This window comes from Fomitiporia mediterranea (assembly GCF_000271605.1).
Source record: "Fomitiporia mediterranea MF3/22 unplaced genomic scaffold FOMMEscaffold_8, whole genome shotgun sequence".
NCBI lineage: Eukaryota > Fungi > Basidiomycota > Agaricomycetes > Hymenochaetales > Hymenochaetaceae > Fomitiporia > Fomitiporia mediterranea.
This window is the reverse complement of record NW_006760393.1, coordinates 2,415,886-2,432,337: the sequence shown is the minus strand read 5'-3', so window position 1 is coordinate 2,432,337 and position 16,452 is coordinate 2,415,886. Positions and strand designations below refer to the sequence as shown.

Below are 16,452 nucleotides of genomic sequence, written 5' to 3'. Positions count from 1 at the left end.
GGAACGGGCTTAAAGGAGGGGGCAGAGAACAAGTCGGCTCTGAGAGCAAGTGAAGCTCAAGTTAGGAGTCTCTCTCTAATCGAAGGACCAGGCACTCGGACAGTCAACGAGCCTGAGTCACGTGGACTCATCCACCATTTCCGGCCGGGTACATTGCCCGGTTTCAGAGTGTCCCCGCCGTTAATAAGTCTACGTTAGCTGACAAGAGGAATGCAACTTGGATAAATGTCTTATTCGTTTCAGCGCACACAGCAAACTATAGCGCGCAGCTCTCCACGCACTAGTTGCGCGCCCGACGTGACGGGAAGGACCACATAAACGAAGAGATGTACATAAAAGGCATAACCTTTATTTTTTGGGACGATTGCATGGACATGGATGATGATAATGAAAATCGACTACACTGCATACATAATCCATCTATTCTGCCTGAGCTGCAGGGAACTCAAACACAACATCCTTCCCAGTCAGCCGGCGATAGACGGACGAGAACGAGTCCAACTTGTACTCCAACGACGTCGCATCCTTCGAGTCAAGGAAGCTGCATAATTCGATGTGTCAGTATTCGTACAGGAGAAAATTAGTTAGTCGGCACGCACACTTTGAGAAGTTTCGAGCCGTCTACGGCAAAACGCGTGCGCTTGCCAACAATCTCAGTCGGGAAGACGAGATCCTCCAACAACTTCTCGTGTACGTGCGTCAAGGTCCTGGTGCGCGGACGTTTTTGCTTTGTACGGGAGTTACGGGTTGGCTTGCGGAGGATACGGCGTTGCCCAATAAACACAACATGGCGGTCTGCGAACTTCTTCTCAAGTTCACGAGTGAGTCTATATAGAGAGGACGCTGTATCAACACCTCTTATTTGCGCTATATTCATCTCATCGAGTCCACGCACCTGGCCTGAACTTTGTGGAAGGCCTTCAATTGAGGAACGGGAACGAACACAACAATCGCCTTCTTGCCTCCACGAACGTCTACTTCGCGTGCAGCTGATATTTGAAGAGGGCGTAACTCCGTCTTCAGTTCAGGAACGTTATTCTCTAGATCGATGAGTGCCTGCGCAACGGATGTCTCAGTTTCATCAGGGGGAGTCGTTGGGGCATTTGCAATGCGCAGGAATTTGTGTTGAACGGACATGGTGTGGACTGCAAAAAGGTGTAGATTATTATCGTCAGTGTCATCCAGTTCCTCAGTCCATCATCCACTCCACGCCAGCCGTTCTGCCACATTCGAACACCGCAGATACATCCCAGCATGTCCATTTTCATGCACGCACATCAAATACAGAATAAAAGGGACTAACCTGCTCACCAAGGACGGGATCTTGACGTCGTGAGGCCTGTGTTGAGTACAATCCTTTGTGCAGAGGCTGGATTGGCGGCACACGTGTGGTCGCCCTTTCGATTCGGCCTCCGGGAAAACTTTATTTTTTCTCACGCTTTTCTGAAACTAAAATGGGACTGTTATTTCATCCCCCGATATCCGATACTCTTCCATTCCACTGGTGAATAGATTCGCACTTCTACGCGTCTAATAATAATTTTTATTTGAGGCGGATGCAAAGGAGGAATGGCGGAACGGTGTCTATTGTTCTTGGGTCGGATCTTCGACGAGGGAAAGATGGGAGGCGGTTGCCATAACCTAAATTATCGACGGAGCTGAGCGCGTCAGTGCATCAAGGCGAACATCACCGAGAAGCACAGTCCATCACGTTCTTTTCTCAACAGACCTTTGCTCCGTGTGTATTAGCCTTCAATATGTAGTCGTCCTATGGCCTCTCGTCAGGCCATCTCCAGTATCCACTTATTAGGTTGAGGCACGGGCGCAATGAGGGACCCGACTAGATATCCGTAGTCTTGGTCTGATTGCGTTCCCGGACGAGAGCCATTAGAAATTAGTATGCGAGTCTTCGATTAGAAGCACCTGGTCTCATTCAGCCGGGCCTCCCGACCCTTGCCTCGTCCGATGGTGGAATTGTCCTGAAGAGCAACTCTAACTTGTACCTCTTCCTTCATCAACCCCATCAGCCTTCTTCTCTTCCCTCCAGTCGCCCCCGCGCGGGCGAGAGCCGCATAACCATGCCATACATCGACTTCGTGGCCAAGGACGATCGCCTTTCGTTATGGTACACCACTAATACTCGCAATGGCGCAGTCGGCGACTTCGACCCAGAAAAGCCTGTTGTTGTCATGTACGAAGGGCTCATGTATATTTCATTCCCTTTGTCTATACTAAGTTTACCTTGAATGCCACCAGGCTGCACCCTCTTTTCCTGGACTCCACTTGGCTTATTAACCAGTTCGAAGACCCTCGACTCACCGAACGTTACAACTTGCTCGCTGTCGACTTGCGCTGCTCGGGCCGGAGCCATGCTCGTCCGAGCCCCGCACACGACACCTGGGTTGACGCCGCGGACCTGGCCTTAGCGCTCATGGTGCGTTTTCTGCGCATTGGCTACCCATTTACTTGAGCGCGCCGGCGTGTGCTGATTGACGCATGTTTCTGTTACTTTTGCTTTGATTTATTTTTGTAGGCTCTGGGACTTCCACCGGCCCACATCCTGGCCATTGAGAATATTTCGGTGAATGCGGCCCTTCGGTTAGCAGCCTTGTGAGTAGACTGTGCCGGTTACGTCTCATTTGCGGAGAATTCGGGCATATATGGAGACCGACGTGATTCTTATTGTGCTTGACCTAGGTTTCCGGAGTTGTGCCAAAGCCTGACGCTGGTCAATGTTCCTCCGCCTACCGAGTGAGTTCGAATGATTCTATGCGCTGCGTTTACCTCATCCATATACTATCGCAGGCTTGAATGGGTGTTTGAAACGTATGGTGAACTCCTCAGCTTATGGTGTCATCCTCAAGACCTGGATGAATACGAACATGCATTGCTGGAAATGACTACATACTTCTTAGAGAAGGTATTTGTATTATGATTCTTGCCAAGCGTCGTTTATTGTGCCTCTAACCTTTCTGGTAGGATCCATCCGCAGATCTCAAGGACGAGCTCATTGCCTACTGGACATCACAATATCCTCCATGGCGACGTTCTCGGGTCTACGAATTGTTTCACTGTGTCCTCAACGTTAGTTTGCTTCCTATCAACGCGACAAGCTCGCACCTGAACACTGACTTCGAAACAGCGAACGCCATTATCGGAGACCGTCCTTGCATGTATCACGCAACCAACCTTGATTATCCAGGTATTCATTGCATTTATCAGTGATTCGAGATGACGTTCTAAACTTTGTTACCTCTTCTCTTCTTCTTTCCTTGATGGTTTCACTTTAATAGTCCGACAAAACGGATATCAACCCAATCAAGTATGCAGATAGATTAGCATCATACTTGGTGAATGTTGAGGGGAAGGCTCGGGTTCACACTATTAAAGGTAAGTATACACCTTGGCACACGTCGAAAGTATTGGATTGATTTCCCACAATCCAATACCGGACATCCTTGCTTCTCATCTTCCTTTATGTATCCTAACTGACTACACGTCCCATAGGCTCACCCGAATACGTGACGGTGGTCCCTACTTGTGCTACGATTGTGAACCGTGTCTTCGCCGAGTTTCTCTCACGACAACCGAGACCACATAGCCCGATCAGATTGAACAGTGTCACTGCCGCGGATAGACGTGCGCGGCTACAAGAGGCGCTGATAAAACTTGCAGACCTCGTGGATGATACATCTATCGCTGTGCGAGATCCGATGAGCTCGCTCAGTTTTTCGTGTGTCAGTCCGGAGGTGCTGCAAAATCAGCACGATGTCCTTCGAAGGCAAATGTTAGATGAACACTTGGCATTCTCGCCACTTGGGATGGACGGACGACCATGTCGGAGGTGAGTATATTGTTTGCCGGACTTTCAGAATGATGATGGTTGACGCTTCTCTATATTTTTTATTCCAGATTCTCTGAACGTTACAATGATCACTGGTTCCAGGCCGAAAAGGATGAGGACCACTATAAGCGTAAGTCTAATATCCGTTCGTCGTCTGGTTCACATATTCACAAGTCTTCAGCGATGCATCTCAACAAGGAAGAAAAACTCAAGGCATTGGAGAATCTCGTCACGCAGACAGAGAATCAGTCACATACATCCGGCAAGGACGGCGGATACCTCTCTGCGCAGGAACCTGTCTCGAGCGAGATTGCACGCACCGGCCGCCTGCGACGTTCAACTATTTCAAAACACGTCGTCGAGAAGGCAACAATTGGCGGCTCTGGCGGAGGCTTCGCACCCACGATTATTTCGAATACCCTCCATATGAGCAAGCTACGGTTCTAGTCCCTGTGGATTCTGAGGCCTGTTTACTTATATCTCGGAGGCTTTGCCTGCATCAGGGTCTGTTTTCCTTTCGCTATGGCGTCCGCAGCATGCTTTGTCCTTCGTGTTTTGCTCAATACCTTTAATCCTTCCTGCCCACTTCATCAGGCACCTCCAACTAACCTTTCTCACACACGCCAGGTGTCGTCTGTTTATGTGACATTGGGCCTTGTTCACTTATTCATTTTATCTGCTTGCTACCTGTATCCTCTTTTTTCCTCGTCTTTCCCGGAACTTTCTCCTCTACACTCCCTATTTTATAGCAGAACGATACCACTTCTCTTATCTTCCTCGCTATGGGACGCTGGTCCGAAAGCTTCCTTGCCTACAACGGTCGTATATTCTTCTTACACCTCGCACTATTCGATCACACATCTCTGCCCCCGCTCACCCGACTTATTCACGACATCAGGCCTAGGCTATGGCCATTCGACGACTTATGTTGTTTCTCAGGTTTCCCAAGCTATCCCCGTTACTTCGCATCATGTACACACCAAGGTTCTGGACAGGCTCTGGATTCGTCTATTTTCGTTCTGTCGTGTAGGCATTAAATGTATATACTAGATGTGCCATAATACCGAGTCAATGCAGACTGTCGAGTTATATCCTTTGCTTTCTTGTCTGATTGGTGGTATGCTTAGATCAATGCGAACTCTGATTTGTTGGCTTACGTGAGCGTGCTGTGAAGACGCGGAAAGTGGATTTCTTTACGACGGTACGCCAGGACGCGACGTTTGTGTATCCCGCTTTGAAGGCTTGTTTTCTGGATGCGTAGCGGTATTTCTAGCTTGTGGACGCGTCGCAGGCACTAATAGGTACACTGCACGAGCAGTCTAATCTGTGGTGCGTTTCCGTGCTAATTACTAGCCAGCTGGCGTACTCAGTCTTCGACTAATTTTCCTGTTGTCTATATTTTATAGGATGACCAGAACACGAGGAGTTGATGCTGAAGGCGTCCTCATCGGGCATCGGCATCGTCCTCACGCTCCGTCGTCGTCTCGCACTTACGCCAACAACGATAATAACAGATTCATGTCGTGGTTTTCTTCAGGTTCAGTCTCGAAACAGCAGCGATTTTGCTGCTCGATTTGCTGGACAGCTTGGGAAGAGGCGAATATTGGGCGATGGTCCGAGTTCTTCAATCAGTCGCGAAGTGCAAGGGAGGAAAAAGGTGAAGGGTTACGCGCCGTTGGTTCGTGCGGCTCCAAAATATGGACCCGTTGGCTCACGTACGCTAGAGGAAGGAGGAGAAGAGGTACGAAAAGCCGAACAGTCTGGGAAGCCCAAAGGAAAGCACATGAGTGGTGCTTCAAAGATCAAACGGCACGTCAGGTCCTCGCGATCTTCACCCAGGCGCGGTCGAGCGAAAAGAGCCAAGAAAGCTGTTTACGTGCAGTCCGAAAATCTCGAAGTCGTGCCGGACTCAGAATTGCAGACTCTTCCAGAATTACCGATGTTAGACGACTCTGTGCTGAACTTACAAACTCAATCTCATTCCAAACTGGACGTATATTCATTACTAGACGATCGTCAAATAGAGGACCTCTCAGTACCCGAGCTACGTGCTCTAATATTCCACAAGGGAACAGACCTGATGCAAGTTGCATGGGATGCATACCAACGACTTGTCTCCATCGAAATGGACGAAAACATCCTCCGCGAGCGTTCCGACAACAAAGATACAGATACACACGACGACCCACTTACTACTGTCCGGCTACTTGCCACTCTAGCCAATCGACTAATAGCAGAACGCAAAAACCACCGAAAGAACTCGAGAGAGATCTTCCTCCGACTTTTATCTGTCTACGCTCGTCTACGTCGAGAACGGGGTCAAGCAGAGGGAGTGCCGTACTTGATGACGGCAGAATGGAACGCACTGATCCATTGTGCGGGAACGGGATTGCGCGGTAGGCTTTCTCTTGAGGCGTATAATGCTGCCTTGGATGTCCACGATGATATGCTACGCGGAGTGGGCGACGCCAAACTTGCAGGCTACGAAACTCTCGTGAAAGAGGTTGAGCCGGACATTTATACGTATACCACGCTACTCAACATTGCCTTGCGATCTGAGCATCAGCCCGCTATTGACCATGCTATGAAGCTCCTGGAAGACTCGAAGAAGGAGCCGACGCGTATTACTCATTTGTGTATGATGCGTTATCGGTATAGGCTTGAAGGTCTTTCGGGAGCGAGAGCTGTACTCGCCCAGCTTCATCCTGAGGAGATTGGTTCGGATGGGATTACGGCGTATTTGACATGCGCTGGGAACGAGGGAGACTTGAATGTTATTGAGAAGATATACAACGCCCTTCGACGGAATATACAAGAACCGGAACATAACAACGGGACGTCTAGCACTATTCAAGTTCAAGATGACGCCTCCAATGCATCCGAATCTAGTGACGATGTTGATAAATACGTCTCCGTCGAGGGTATCCGTTTTCCACGTACGCTCGGTCCTTCTGAGGCTGTATACAACTACGTAATCCAAATTTTCGCGTACCACGGCCGTCTCCTAGAAGCACTCCAAATCTTCACCGAGATGCTCGAAACGCGTCACCCATCCCCATCCTCATCCTCATCCCCAGATAAAGGGGGGTTCTTCCAACCAAACTACGCCGTCTTCCGAGCTCTTTTCCTCGGATTCGCGAGACACAGTCATATGGTCGAAAAACGGCGAGTCCTGGCGAAACGGCTCATTGAAGGACAAACAACGGAATGGACTTGGGATAGGTTTTGTGTCCTTTTGGATACGTTCTTGGGATTGGGTGAGACGATCACACCGAGTGAGAGGATGGTGTTTTGGATTATGATTGCTGTTAAGAGGTTGACTGGGGATGAGCAGTTGCTGAGGCAGACTTGGCATAAGTTAACTTCGCGGTGGCATATTCGAAAGGGCGGGAGGTTAAAAGTACTTGACCTTAAGTATGGAAGTCCGGTAGAAGAGGCAGTGGGGGAACACGGGAAAGAGAAAAGCATTGTATAGAATTTAATTCACTGCAACAAGTTGATTTGATTTGCTCTCATCTAGTACATTGTTTGATAATACAATCGTCTTCTTGCTTCATGTCCAATCAAAGGAACTAAACAATGTCGTTCCTAAATGGATTTGGCCGCCGGACTATACAATTGTACAGCGCGCCATGCATCACACTTCACCACCATTCTCTGTCCTCCAAGCTATGAACTCCTCGTAGCTAACAGTGCATTTACTACTCTGATATCTCCGCAGTTTGATACTGCGCCGCAAGTCCTCAGTGATACGGCCCTCCCAGCCTGCCTTGCGGATTGCACTGTCGATGGCATCTAGCTGGTCCCAGCCCTGTTCGGGCATGACGTCTGGGAGATATGTCGCAGTTAACGGGCGCCGAGTGAAACGTGTGCTGGATCGCATGCCCTGAGCTGATGGCGTCGGCGACGGTGTGGCGGATGAGTCGGCGAGAACACCAGATAACGCTGGGTGTGTGAAGGAGATGTAGATACCGTGTATGCCGACGGTCCAGTCGAGGTAGGACGAGGCGTCCTCGAAGTCTGTTAGGAGCGAGATACTATTTATTCATCGTATTGTATTATATCGTGTTGAATAAATATTCCGATTGTAGAACGTTGTCCTACATGTAGTAGTCAATCCAGACGATAAAGATGATATGAATGAAGGACATACGCGCACTCGAGTGTGGGGAGTTCAGTGGCTACGATAGGAGCGAAACGCGTGTCCTTGAAGGCACTGTAGATCGCATAGTCTAGTATTCCCTCATGCACGGGTTGCGCGTCGAACGTCCCGATACATCCACGTAAGCGCGGTGCGCGTCCCGGACGCGTAGAGCGGGTATTCCATGTCACGAACAGCGGGCTGTAAGGAAGGATCTCATTAGATCGCAATCCTCCCCTGTCTTCGTAGGGAGAGACCGAGACATGGAAAGAGTCTTACTATTTCTCATCTGGGAACGTGGGCTTGACGCGTTCGCGGCCAGTGAGTTCGCAGTAGAGAGTGTCGAACGCGAAATAACAGTGTTCTGGAGTGGCTGCCTTGTTCTCTGGTACCGCTCCCTCCTCAGCTGCCGGGGGGGACTCAAGGAGCGACATCAACGCAGGAGGGAAACGAACCGAGCACTGGCAACTCGCGGTCTCACAAGACGTCGATCATATCACAGGAACAACACAGGTCACCTGTATTACTATATCCTTATTTATGTTATTGCCTCTTACGGCCCCTTTTAGCATCCTCTCGTCACTCAGCTCATTTGCGTCATTTCACTGTTATCTCTTATCGATTTGCATTGGCATGGGACATAGGGTGTGAACAGGAGATCATAGTGAACAATATGCTCGGATGAAATGAAAAGACAAAAGAGAAGAGACGCGATTACTCCCGTGCCTTGAGAGGACCAAGGAACGCCGCCTTCTCCTCGGCTGTCTGGAACGAACCATGCTATAAACAGACGTGTTTAGTTGAACTTGCCTTACAAAAATCAAAAATACATAGCAGATACTCACGCCGAATTTCGACGAAGTGTCGATGAATTTAAGAGTGACTTTCTCGAGGTCCCGACGGGAAGTGTGGACCATGAGGGATTTGCGGAGCGTGATGACTCGCTTTTTGGTACCAGGGATAGAGCCCTTGAGCATTAAGAAATCGTTCTTGACGATACCATAATGCGGGAAACCACCCATGGGCGTGATCTGCTTCTTGGTAGCGTCTGCATCCGTCGTTGCGTTGTTCTCGTCGTCGCCCTTGCCAACGCGGTAGATCTTCTTGTTAAGCTCGGTACGGTGGTGGTATCCGTCTATATGCGAAAATAAATATGAATTTTAAAAAAGGATACAATTTGACACGTACTTTGACCGGCACGCGCAACGGAGAACATGACCTTGGACGGATGCCAGGCACCAATACAAGCGACCTTGCGGAGACCCTTGTGCGTCTTGCGAGGAAGCTTCTTCGTCCCCCAACGGTGCGTAACACCCTCGAAACCATGACCCTTCGTAACAGCAATGACGTCGATAACTTCATCCTGTTCGAAGATGGAGCTGACATCGACGGGTTTCTCGAACAGGCCATGTGCAAATTCAACCTTGTCCGCAACTGAACCACCGTTGACCTGGATCTCCATCAAATGCGCCTTCTTCTGTTTGAGACCAGTCTGTCGGATTTGAGTGTGTGCAAGGACACGGACGACAGTGCAGTATTTGCGAATACGCTCAAGCTCTCGCGCAACGGACTTTCCACCATCCTCGGCAGCCTTCTTTGCGTAGCGAGTGAAGGCCTTCTTCTTCGAGCGGTACCAGTTCTTGTAGAAGCGTCGCTTGAGCTCGTCCGAAAGGTGGGAAGCCCAGACGGTAGTGAGTGTACGAAGACCACGGGGTGTCTCGACGTAACCAACAACACCAACAACCATCATTGGCGGAGTCTCGACGACAGTCACGGCCTCGACAACTTCACGCTTGTTCATCTCTGCAAACACTAGCATTCAACAAGCGTAACAAGAATAATTGCAAGTAACACGCACTCGATCCAGGACGGTCAAGGTCACGAACAACGTGGGTCATACCAGCCTTGTAACCCATAATCGCCGTGAGGTGAACAGGCTTCTTGGGGTCATCCTTAGGGAACGACTTGACCTTTCCCCGGTGACGCGCCGCACGCTTGCGCGGAAGGAAACCAAGAGAGCCGTGTCGGGGAGCCTCGTACTAACACCAGAAATTAAGCAATATGAGTACTTGTTCTAGTTCATGCTGGTCAAACTTGCTACAGACCTTACGGTGACTAGATAGCGTTCGATCAGTCAAAGCTAATGGAAACGATATACTGGATATCCATACCTCATTTTTGATGTCTTGAAGATACTTGAGGTTACTGCCGCTTCGACTTCAGAAAAGTTGAGGTCGTCGAGGACTGTCTGTCCAAATATGGTAACGTGCTGTATAGCTGCTTGTTTCCACCTAATCGGACTTTGCCGAATTAACTTCGTTCTGCTCGTATACTCAAATTGCCATGGATTTTACGAATATCAATGCAAGTTGCACTGGTTTACTTCGAGTTACAGCAGAGTCTTATGTGCGGTGCTCTCTCAGGACCCAGCAGGTGTATCTGCTCTACTGGAACGACTTCGAACCTCTCAAGCTTGGAATGATCTACAGACTCAAGAACAATCTTCCTCGGCTGTAGTACCACCTGAGCCTCAAGCACAACCAGAGCCTACTCATCTCAAAGCGCCGTTAAATAATGCAGAAACAAATCCCTCTGTTTCCAGCCTTCTCTCTCAGCTCAAGTCCTCGTCTGGTCCTGCCTTAAGCGCGAATACCTCCCTTCAAATGAGCAACTCGTCTTCTACCCCTTCCATTACACCTCCAGTCGTATCATCAGCTAGACCTGCGAAAGACGCCCGGAACCTAACGTTCCAGCAGGCTCTACCACACCTTGCTCAACTCTCTGATGATCCTGCCTTTGTTGAAGCAGTCACCAAAGTATGCTATCGCTGTTTTTTTCTTCCTGCTTGCTCTTATTGAACGATTCTGCACTTTCTGAAAGATGCGTCGTGAACAGAATGACTTAGAGAAACAGCTCTGGGAAGAAAGACAGGCTTTGCATGCTAAACAAGAGGAGAAGGTTAAAATTGCTGTGAACAAGTAAGCTTCCTGATAAATTTGCTATCACCGGCGAATTATTTATTCATACATGTTCTTTTCATAGAGCTAGCATCACAGGGGGACTTTCTGAGCGCGATGCAAATGTTAGAACAGCAGCTTTATACTAATATTCTTATTAATCATGGTTATTTTATTATTCTACTGTTAGGCAATGCGTCAAGTATTCGAAGTCGAGCTGAGTAAATTTGACCGCGAGCGAGTATTACTTGCATGGGATGGGTTAATTTCGCGCCAACAAGCTGCACTTGAGAAGCTTGGTGTTCCGGCAATGTTTGTATCCAGTGAGGGTTCTGATAGGGAGGTGAGAGTTTCTATTCTATTCTTTGATGAAAGAAGATGATGGCGAATGACGACTTCCTTCTTCTCAAATGAAGCGCCAACAACGAGTAATCCAGGTTCTAGAAGGCATTTTGGGCTCAAGTGAGTCGAAGGGGGCACCGTGAAGGCGAGCAGTGGGAGATTTTGTACTGCAACTCTTGTAATTTAAGTCTCGGTTCTTAAGCTTTTCGTGCTGCGTGACTTCTCCCGCGTATCTGTTCTTGTGTTATGAATGTCTGGTGACACATGGTCTTGGCGCGGAAACATGTATTAGAGGGGTTATGTCGGACGTCATTGTTTGATGGAGCACAATGAAGGTGGGCTATAGAAGTAGGTGGTTGCGTGGCGTCCTACACAATTGATTTCATGCCCCTTGAATGACTTGTTAAGTGTGGCTTCTCCCGTATACGTGTTTGCTTGCTGGACGCAAGTCAGCACATTGCTTTTGTCTGGAAACCTCCTGCCTGAAACAAATGGTGTCGGACGGCGTTTACATGACTCACCCATAACAAACAGTAAGACGTTCCTCGGTTTGATCACTCACGGTCGTACTTATTTTCGCCTTCGCATAACAAATTGATTGATAAGAAAACGTATTCTTAGCTCAGATCGTGTTTGATGCGATGCTATCTTTATGCAGATAACACACGTATGTCAGACAGACGCCACCAGTGACTGTAAATGCTCGACAAGTCTCTGGGCATTGAGCTTGGCTCAAATGAAAAGGGACTTGGACACGTTGAATAAGGAAATTAGACGAGCGTGAGGACTGAAATCGAAGTTCTTCTATCCCCGAATGAGTCCTTGATCAACGTAAACGCGCCGTTCAACAAGTGTCTTGTCCTAATACGGAAGTGGGGTGCCTGATCTATCCGGGCTTTAAAATTCTGCTTGGCTCGTCCATTTTAAAGACCAGCTCCCCTTTCTCCCCTTCACCTCCATCTTCATCCGTTTGCAGGTAATAGGGGCAGCATGGGCGAGTTCTCTGGCCAGCTCATTTCCCTTATGAAGAGGGCTGCCGCTGAGCAGGTAAGTCGCATACCAGACCGATCCCGGAACCAGTCAGAACGGCCCTGCAAGGCGGTCGCATTAACATCTTCAACAGGGCGGCATTATATCCGGTGACAATCCTGCCAGATACAATGACCAGGATCCGCTCAGGCTATGGGTCATTCAAGTCGCTATTATCGTCATCTTCACTCAGCTGCTTTCGTTGGTTCTTGGGCGCATCCGCCAGCCGCGGGTCATCGCCGAGGTCATTGGTGGTGTCTTGCTTGGACCGACGGTGATGGGCCGTATTCCCAACTTCTCGAACAGCATATTCCCTACCCAATCCATCCCACTTCTGACGCTTACGGCCAACATTGGACTTGTGTTCTTCCTCTTCTTAATTGGCCTTGAAGTCGACACTGGTGTTATGCGCCATAACGCTCGTGCAGCGTTTTTCATCAGTACCGCTGGTCTTATTCTCCCGCTCGGGCTGGGTGCAGCTCTTGCTGTTCCTCTTTACCACGCATTCGTCGCTGTAAGTAGTTTGCAAACATCTAAATACCTTAATTTCATACTAAATTATTGCACTTTGCGTGTAGGATACCGTGAATTTTGGATACTTCATCCTGTTCGTGGCGGTGGCGATAGGCATTACTGCATTCCCTGTGCTGTGCCGTATTCTCACGGAAACGCACTTGCTTGACACACCCGTTGGTGTAGTAACGCTTGCTGCGGGAGTCGGAAATGACGTTGTCGGCTGGATTCTTCTCGCACTCGCCGTCGCTCTTGTGAATGCGTCAACTGGACTAACTGCTCTCTATGTCCTACTAACTGGTATAGGGTGGGTGCTCTTCATGCTCTTCCCGGTCAAGTGGGCATTCCGGTGGCTTGTGCGCAAGACAGGGAGCATGGAACGCAGCCAACCAAGCATGTTCATGATGACTGTCACGTTTCTAATGGTTCTCATATCTGCCTTTTTCACCGATATAATCGGGATCCACGCTATTTTTGGTTTGTTACGTCTCGTTTTCTTCGAAGTTGTGAATATTAATTGTTCTCGGCATTACTGCAACAATTTAGGTGGCTTCCTTGCTGGACTAGTTGTCCCGCATGAAGGTGGTTTTGCGATCGCACTAGTTGAAAAACTTGAAGACATTATCTCACTTGTGTTCTTGCCTTTGGTATGTATTTTCTTTCTTTCCTTTATCATACCTTAGAAGAAAGTTCACCTGCTGCACATAGTATTTCGCCTTGTCTGGTTTGAGGACCAATCTAGGCCTGCTTGACAATGGAAAAACTTGGGGTTATGTTGTCTTCATATGTGTCATTGCCTTTGTTGGCAAATTCTCTGGCTGCTTCGTAGCCGCAAAACTCAACAGATTCAGCCTTCGCGAGTCTGGAGCAATCGGGACTTTAATGAGTTGCAAAGGACTTGTCGAGCTCATCGTACTGAACGTCGGTCTGCAAGCAGGCATCCTCGACACGAGGACGTTCTCCATGTTTGTTTTGCATGCTATCGTTCTGACGTTCATTACAACGCCTCTTACTCTATTGTGGTATCCTGTATCTAAGCGAACATTTGTTGGGAAAGGAGCCGTTGGCAAGGACAAACATGGTAAAGATGGAGGAGGGGCCCTACCACCCTCAGAGGACGGACTAAAGACCAAATTCGCTGTCGTCCTAAACAGGGTTGAGCACCTTCCTGCGTTGATGACTCTTGCGCAGCTCCTCAAGCGACCCACCCCCTATAGACGCATTTCGTCGGATACTGCGACTGGGAGTATTCAAAACGAAAAGCCTGTTTCATTACCTCCCGTTCAGCTCTCCGCGCTCCGATTGGTCGAACTCACAGAGCGTACATCTGCGGTGCTTCGTTCCCAAGAGTCAACCGCACTTGCTTCAGCGGATGCACTGCTCGGCGTTGTTCGGGCATGTGGACGCTTAAATCAGCTGCCTGTCTCGGCTGAACTGGCTGTTGTGTCGTCAGATGAATTTGCTCGTCGAGTTGCTGGTTTCGCGAGCGAGCATGCCGCGCATATAGTTGTCATACCATGGTCACTTACGCTCTCTTCTCGCACGAGTATTGCTAGTACCCCTGGTATAGAAGAGCAACACGTCTCGTTCACTACACCTTTCCCGGCTGCTTTATACAATCCATTTGAAGGAATGTTTGCTGCAGCGTCCAGTGTTGGCTCGGGATCCGTCGTTTACACCGCGTTCATTCGGAAAGTCTTTATGGATTCACCTTGCGATGTAGCACTCTTTGTTGACCGTGCTGCTTCGTCGCCTGACGTATCGGTTGCAAGCGCTGTGGCTGACATTGACGGTCATCATCTGTTCCTGCCGTTCTTCGGTGGACCGGATGATCGGCTTGCCCTCGAGCTGCTTGTGCAACTGTGCACGAATCCAAATGTAACAGCAACGGTCATCCGCATTCACATATCTGAAGAACCCACTGCAGAGGATGCTACTATAGAGCGACTTGATACTGTTGAGCAAGAAAAGGCCGCTGCACTTACGAACTTCACAGTTGCTGGTCCAGCTCCTAATGCTGATACAGTATATGGTGCGCAGACGACGGCTACGCGCTTGCAATCCGAGACAGCGGACGATATCGTTTGGAGTCGATATGCCTCGCCTTCAAATGCTTCGCCTCCTCTTCCACCCGCTACAATAGACGCGCTGAAGCGCATTACGTTCGCCACCGTATCCTCTTCGCAGCCATTGCGTGTCGCACTCACGCGTGCAGCTCAACAACCCTGGACTATTGCTATTGTCGGACGTGGACGACGAATGGCGCGCACGACGCATCGTGCGGAGCTCAAAAAGCTGTTACTCCACGCGGGTCATGGACACAAAGACGCAGGTGCTGCAGGTGGTGAGATGAGCCGTACCGTTGGAGATGTTGCTGCTGCTTTGCTACTTGCTCCCCATGGTGGCGTTGCGACTGCTGCTGCTATGCAGGGATCTGTCATTGTTGTGCAGGCTGCTCTTCCTCGTGGACAGAGTGCTTAGATGTGCTGGATTGGATTTATTACGACGTATATATTTCATGTCATGGTTGTGCCTGTATTTTTATATGTATATACTTATCGACCGTTCATTAGTATTACAATTTTGTGCATGCTTCCCTGCACTATACCCTGTAAACCCGGAGACTGCTTGGTCGATCATGGTTCTTCTAGTTGTTTGTTCAAATTTGCATGCACGTTGCTTGCTTTTACGAGCTTGTCGAATTTTACGAGTGCGCCGCCGAAAATGTCCAGTGAGCTAGTTCGCCAAATTGATTATCAGCAGCGGAGTGTGATAAAGTTAAATGGAAAGTAAGGTTAAACTAACAAACCTTCCATACGTAAGGTCCACACGGCCATTAGAGAGACGATCTACCAATGCAAGGTCTGAAATGTCTTTCGCACCACCGGCGTATGTGGTTGGTATTGTTGTCCATTCGCCTAGTTCTTCCGAAATCGTGAGTACAAGGAAGGGGACTAGGGAAAGAAGGGGTACTTACTTGTTACGAGCTCTTCGTCGATGCCTTTACAGAGGCCTTCGACGTCGGCTGCATGGATGAGGAATTCACTGAGGTGGATAAATGCGTCGATATTTTGTGTTATTCGGATTGAGGATATCGAAAATGATAAGGATCTCGATAGTGTGGGGAACAAAGAGAATATATTATACCTGCAATATTCTGCGAGGAGGTCTAGAGTATCTTTACAGACTTCCATATCTGTGATATCTTGCCATTTGTTCATGGCTACGAGCCATTTATCGTCTCGTCTTCGACAACTGTATTTAACAGCACGAACGTTTGATGATTACGATAAGTTTCCAAACAGAACTGTGAGAAAAGCGCACCTGATATCAACGACCAATTTGTCATTCCCTATAGTACGTGATAGCGATTGAAGACGTTCGAGGGAGAAGCGCGCTGAGGGGAATAGGAAGGACGTAACAATGACCTTTCAGGGTGATGATGAGATTGGAAAGCAATAGAGACGGATGTTCCCTGGGTATACCTTGCTGGCCCCATGGCTCAGCCATTCTGAAGCATTCTGATCGGTTATACCGCCACCAATCTGCAGGCCTCCTTCGCTTCCCAGTAAATGCGTCAATGAATAAGTCTCCCAGCAGTTCTCAAGAACTACTACATACCGGGC

The 16,452-nt window shown here is 48.9% G+C and overlaps 7 protein-coding genes across 7 annotated transcripts; 4 read left to right on the top strand and 3 right to left on the bottom strand.

Moving 5' to 3' along the window:
• Positions 1–420: 420 nt before the first annotated feature.
• Positions 421–1,137, bottom strand: FOMMEDRAFT_158629 (40S ribosomal protein S7; the record flags this gene model as incomplete). The annotated part of the gene is made up of 3 exons (XM_007268696.1): positions 421–541; positions 600–827; positions 896–1,137. The coding sequence occupies 3 exons, from the start codon at positions 1,135–1,137 to the stop codon at positions 421–423; spliced, it is 591 nt and encodes a 196-aa protein (XP_007268758.1).
• Positions 1,138–1,805: 668 nt separating this feature from the next.
• Positions 1,806–4,787, top strand: FOMMEDRAFT_111335 (alpha/beta-hydrolase). The gene is made up of 11 exons (XM_007268695.1): positions 1,806–2,191; positions 2,257–2,434; positions 2,534–2,610; positions 2,698–2,751; positions 2,806–2,920; positions 2,980–3,084; positions 3,143–3,202; positions 3,294–3,390; positions 3,508–3,844; positions 3,913–3,974; positions 4,026–4,787. The coding sequence occupies exons 1-11, from the start codon at positions 2,079–2,081 to the stop codon at positions 4,289–4,291; spliced, it is 1,464 nt and encodes a 487-aa protein (XP_007268757.1). The 5' UTR covers positions 1,806–2,078; the 3' UTR covers positions 4,292–4,787.
• Positions 4,788–5,057: 270 nt separating this feature from the next.
• On the top strand, positions 5,058–7,319 carry FOMMEDRAFT_169591 (uncharacterized protein; the record flags this gene model as incomplete). The annotated part of the gene is made up of 2 exons (XM_007268694.1): positions 5,058–5,173; positions 5,251–7,319. Exon 2 carries the CDS (start codon positions 5,274–5,276, stop codon positions 7,317–7,319), a length of 2,046 nt encoding a protein of 681 aa, XP_007268756.1. The 5' UTR covers positions 5,058–5,173; positions 5,251–5,273.
• A 16-nt stretch (positions 7,320–7,335) lies between these two features.
• FOMMEDRAFT_169590 (alport syndrome) lies at positions 7,336–8,419 on the bottom strand (the record flags this gene model as incomplete). The annotated part of the gene is made up of 3 exons (XM_007268693.1): positions 7,336–7,881; positions 7,998–8,186; positions 8,265–8,419. 3 exons carry the CDS (start codon positions 8,417–8,419, stop codon positions 7,482–7,484), a joined length of 744 nt encoding a protein of 247 aa, XP_007268755.1. The 3' UTR covers positions 7,336–7,481.
• A 163-nt stretch (positions 8,420–8,582) lies between these two features.
• FOMMEDRAFT_21857 (60S ribosomal protein L3) lies at positions 8,583–10,194 on the bottom strand. The gene is made up of 6 exons (XM_007268692.1): positions 10,157–10,194; positions 10,091–10,100; positions 9,844–10,024; positions 9,174–9,788; positions 8,831–9,120; positions 8,583–8,765 (listed from the first exon to the last, which is right to left on the bottom strand). The coding sequence occupies exons 1-6, from the start codon at positions 10,159–10,161 to the stop codon at positions 8,700–8,702; spliced, it is 1,167 nt and encodes a 388-aa protein (XP_007268754.1). The 5' UTR covers positions 10,162–10,194; the 3' UTR covers positions 8,583–8,699.
• A 326-nt stretch (positions 10,195–10,520) lies between these two features.
• FOMMEDRAFT_126428 (uncharacterized protein) lies at positions 10,521–11,610 on the top strand. The gene is made up of 5 exons (XM_007268691.1): positions 10,521–10,801; positions 10,866–10,963; positions 11,028–11,067; positions 11,133–11,285; positions 11,359–11,610. The coding sequence occupies exons 1-5, from the start codon at positions 10,649–10,651 to the stop codon at positions 11,425–11,427; spliced, it is 513 nt and encodes a 170-aa protein (XP_007268753.1). The 5' UTR covers positions 10,521–10,648; the 3' UTR covers positions 11,428–11,610.
• A 631-nt stretch (positions 11,611–12,241) lies between these two features.
• FOMMEDRAFT_111321 (uncharacterized protein) lies at positions 12,242–16,068 on the top strand. Its single transcript, XM_007268690.1, has 8 exons — positions 12,242–12,331; positions 12,408–12,827; positions 12,892–13,303; positions 13,373–13,473; positions 13,535–15,562; positions 15,636–15,750; positions 15,804–15,871; positions 15,974–16,068. The coding sequence occupies exons 1-5, from the start codon at positions 12,275–12,277 to the stop codon at positions 15,305–15,307; spliced, it is 2,763 nt and encodes a 920-aa protein (XP_007268752.1). The 5' UTR covers positions 12,242–12,274; the 3' UTR covers positions 15,308–15,562; positions 15,636–15,750; positions 15,804–15,871; positions 15,974–16,068.
• The last annotated feature ends 384 nt before the right edge of the window (positions 16,069–16,452 follow it).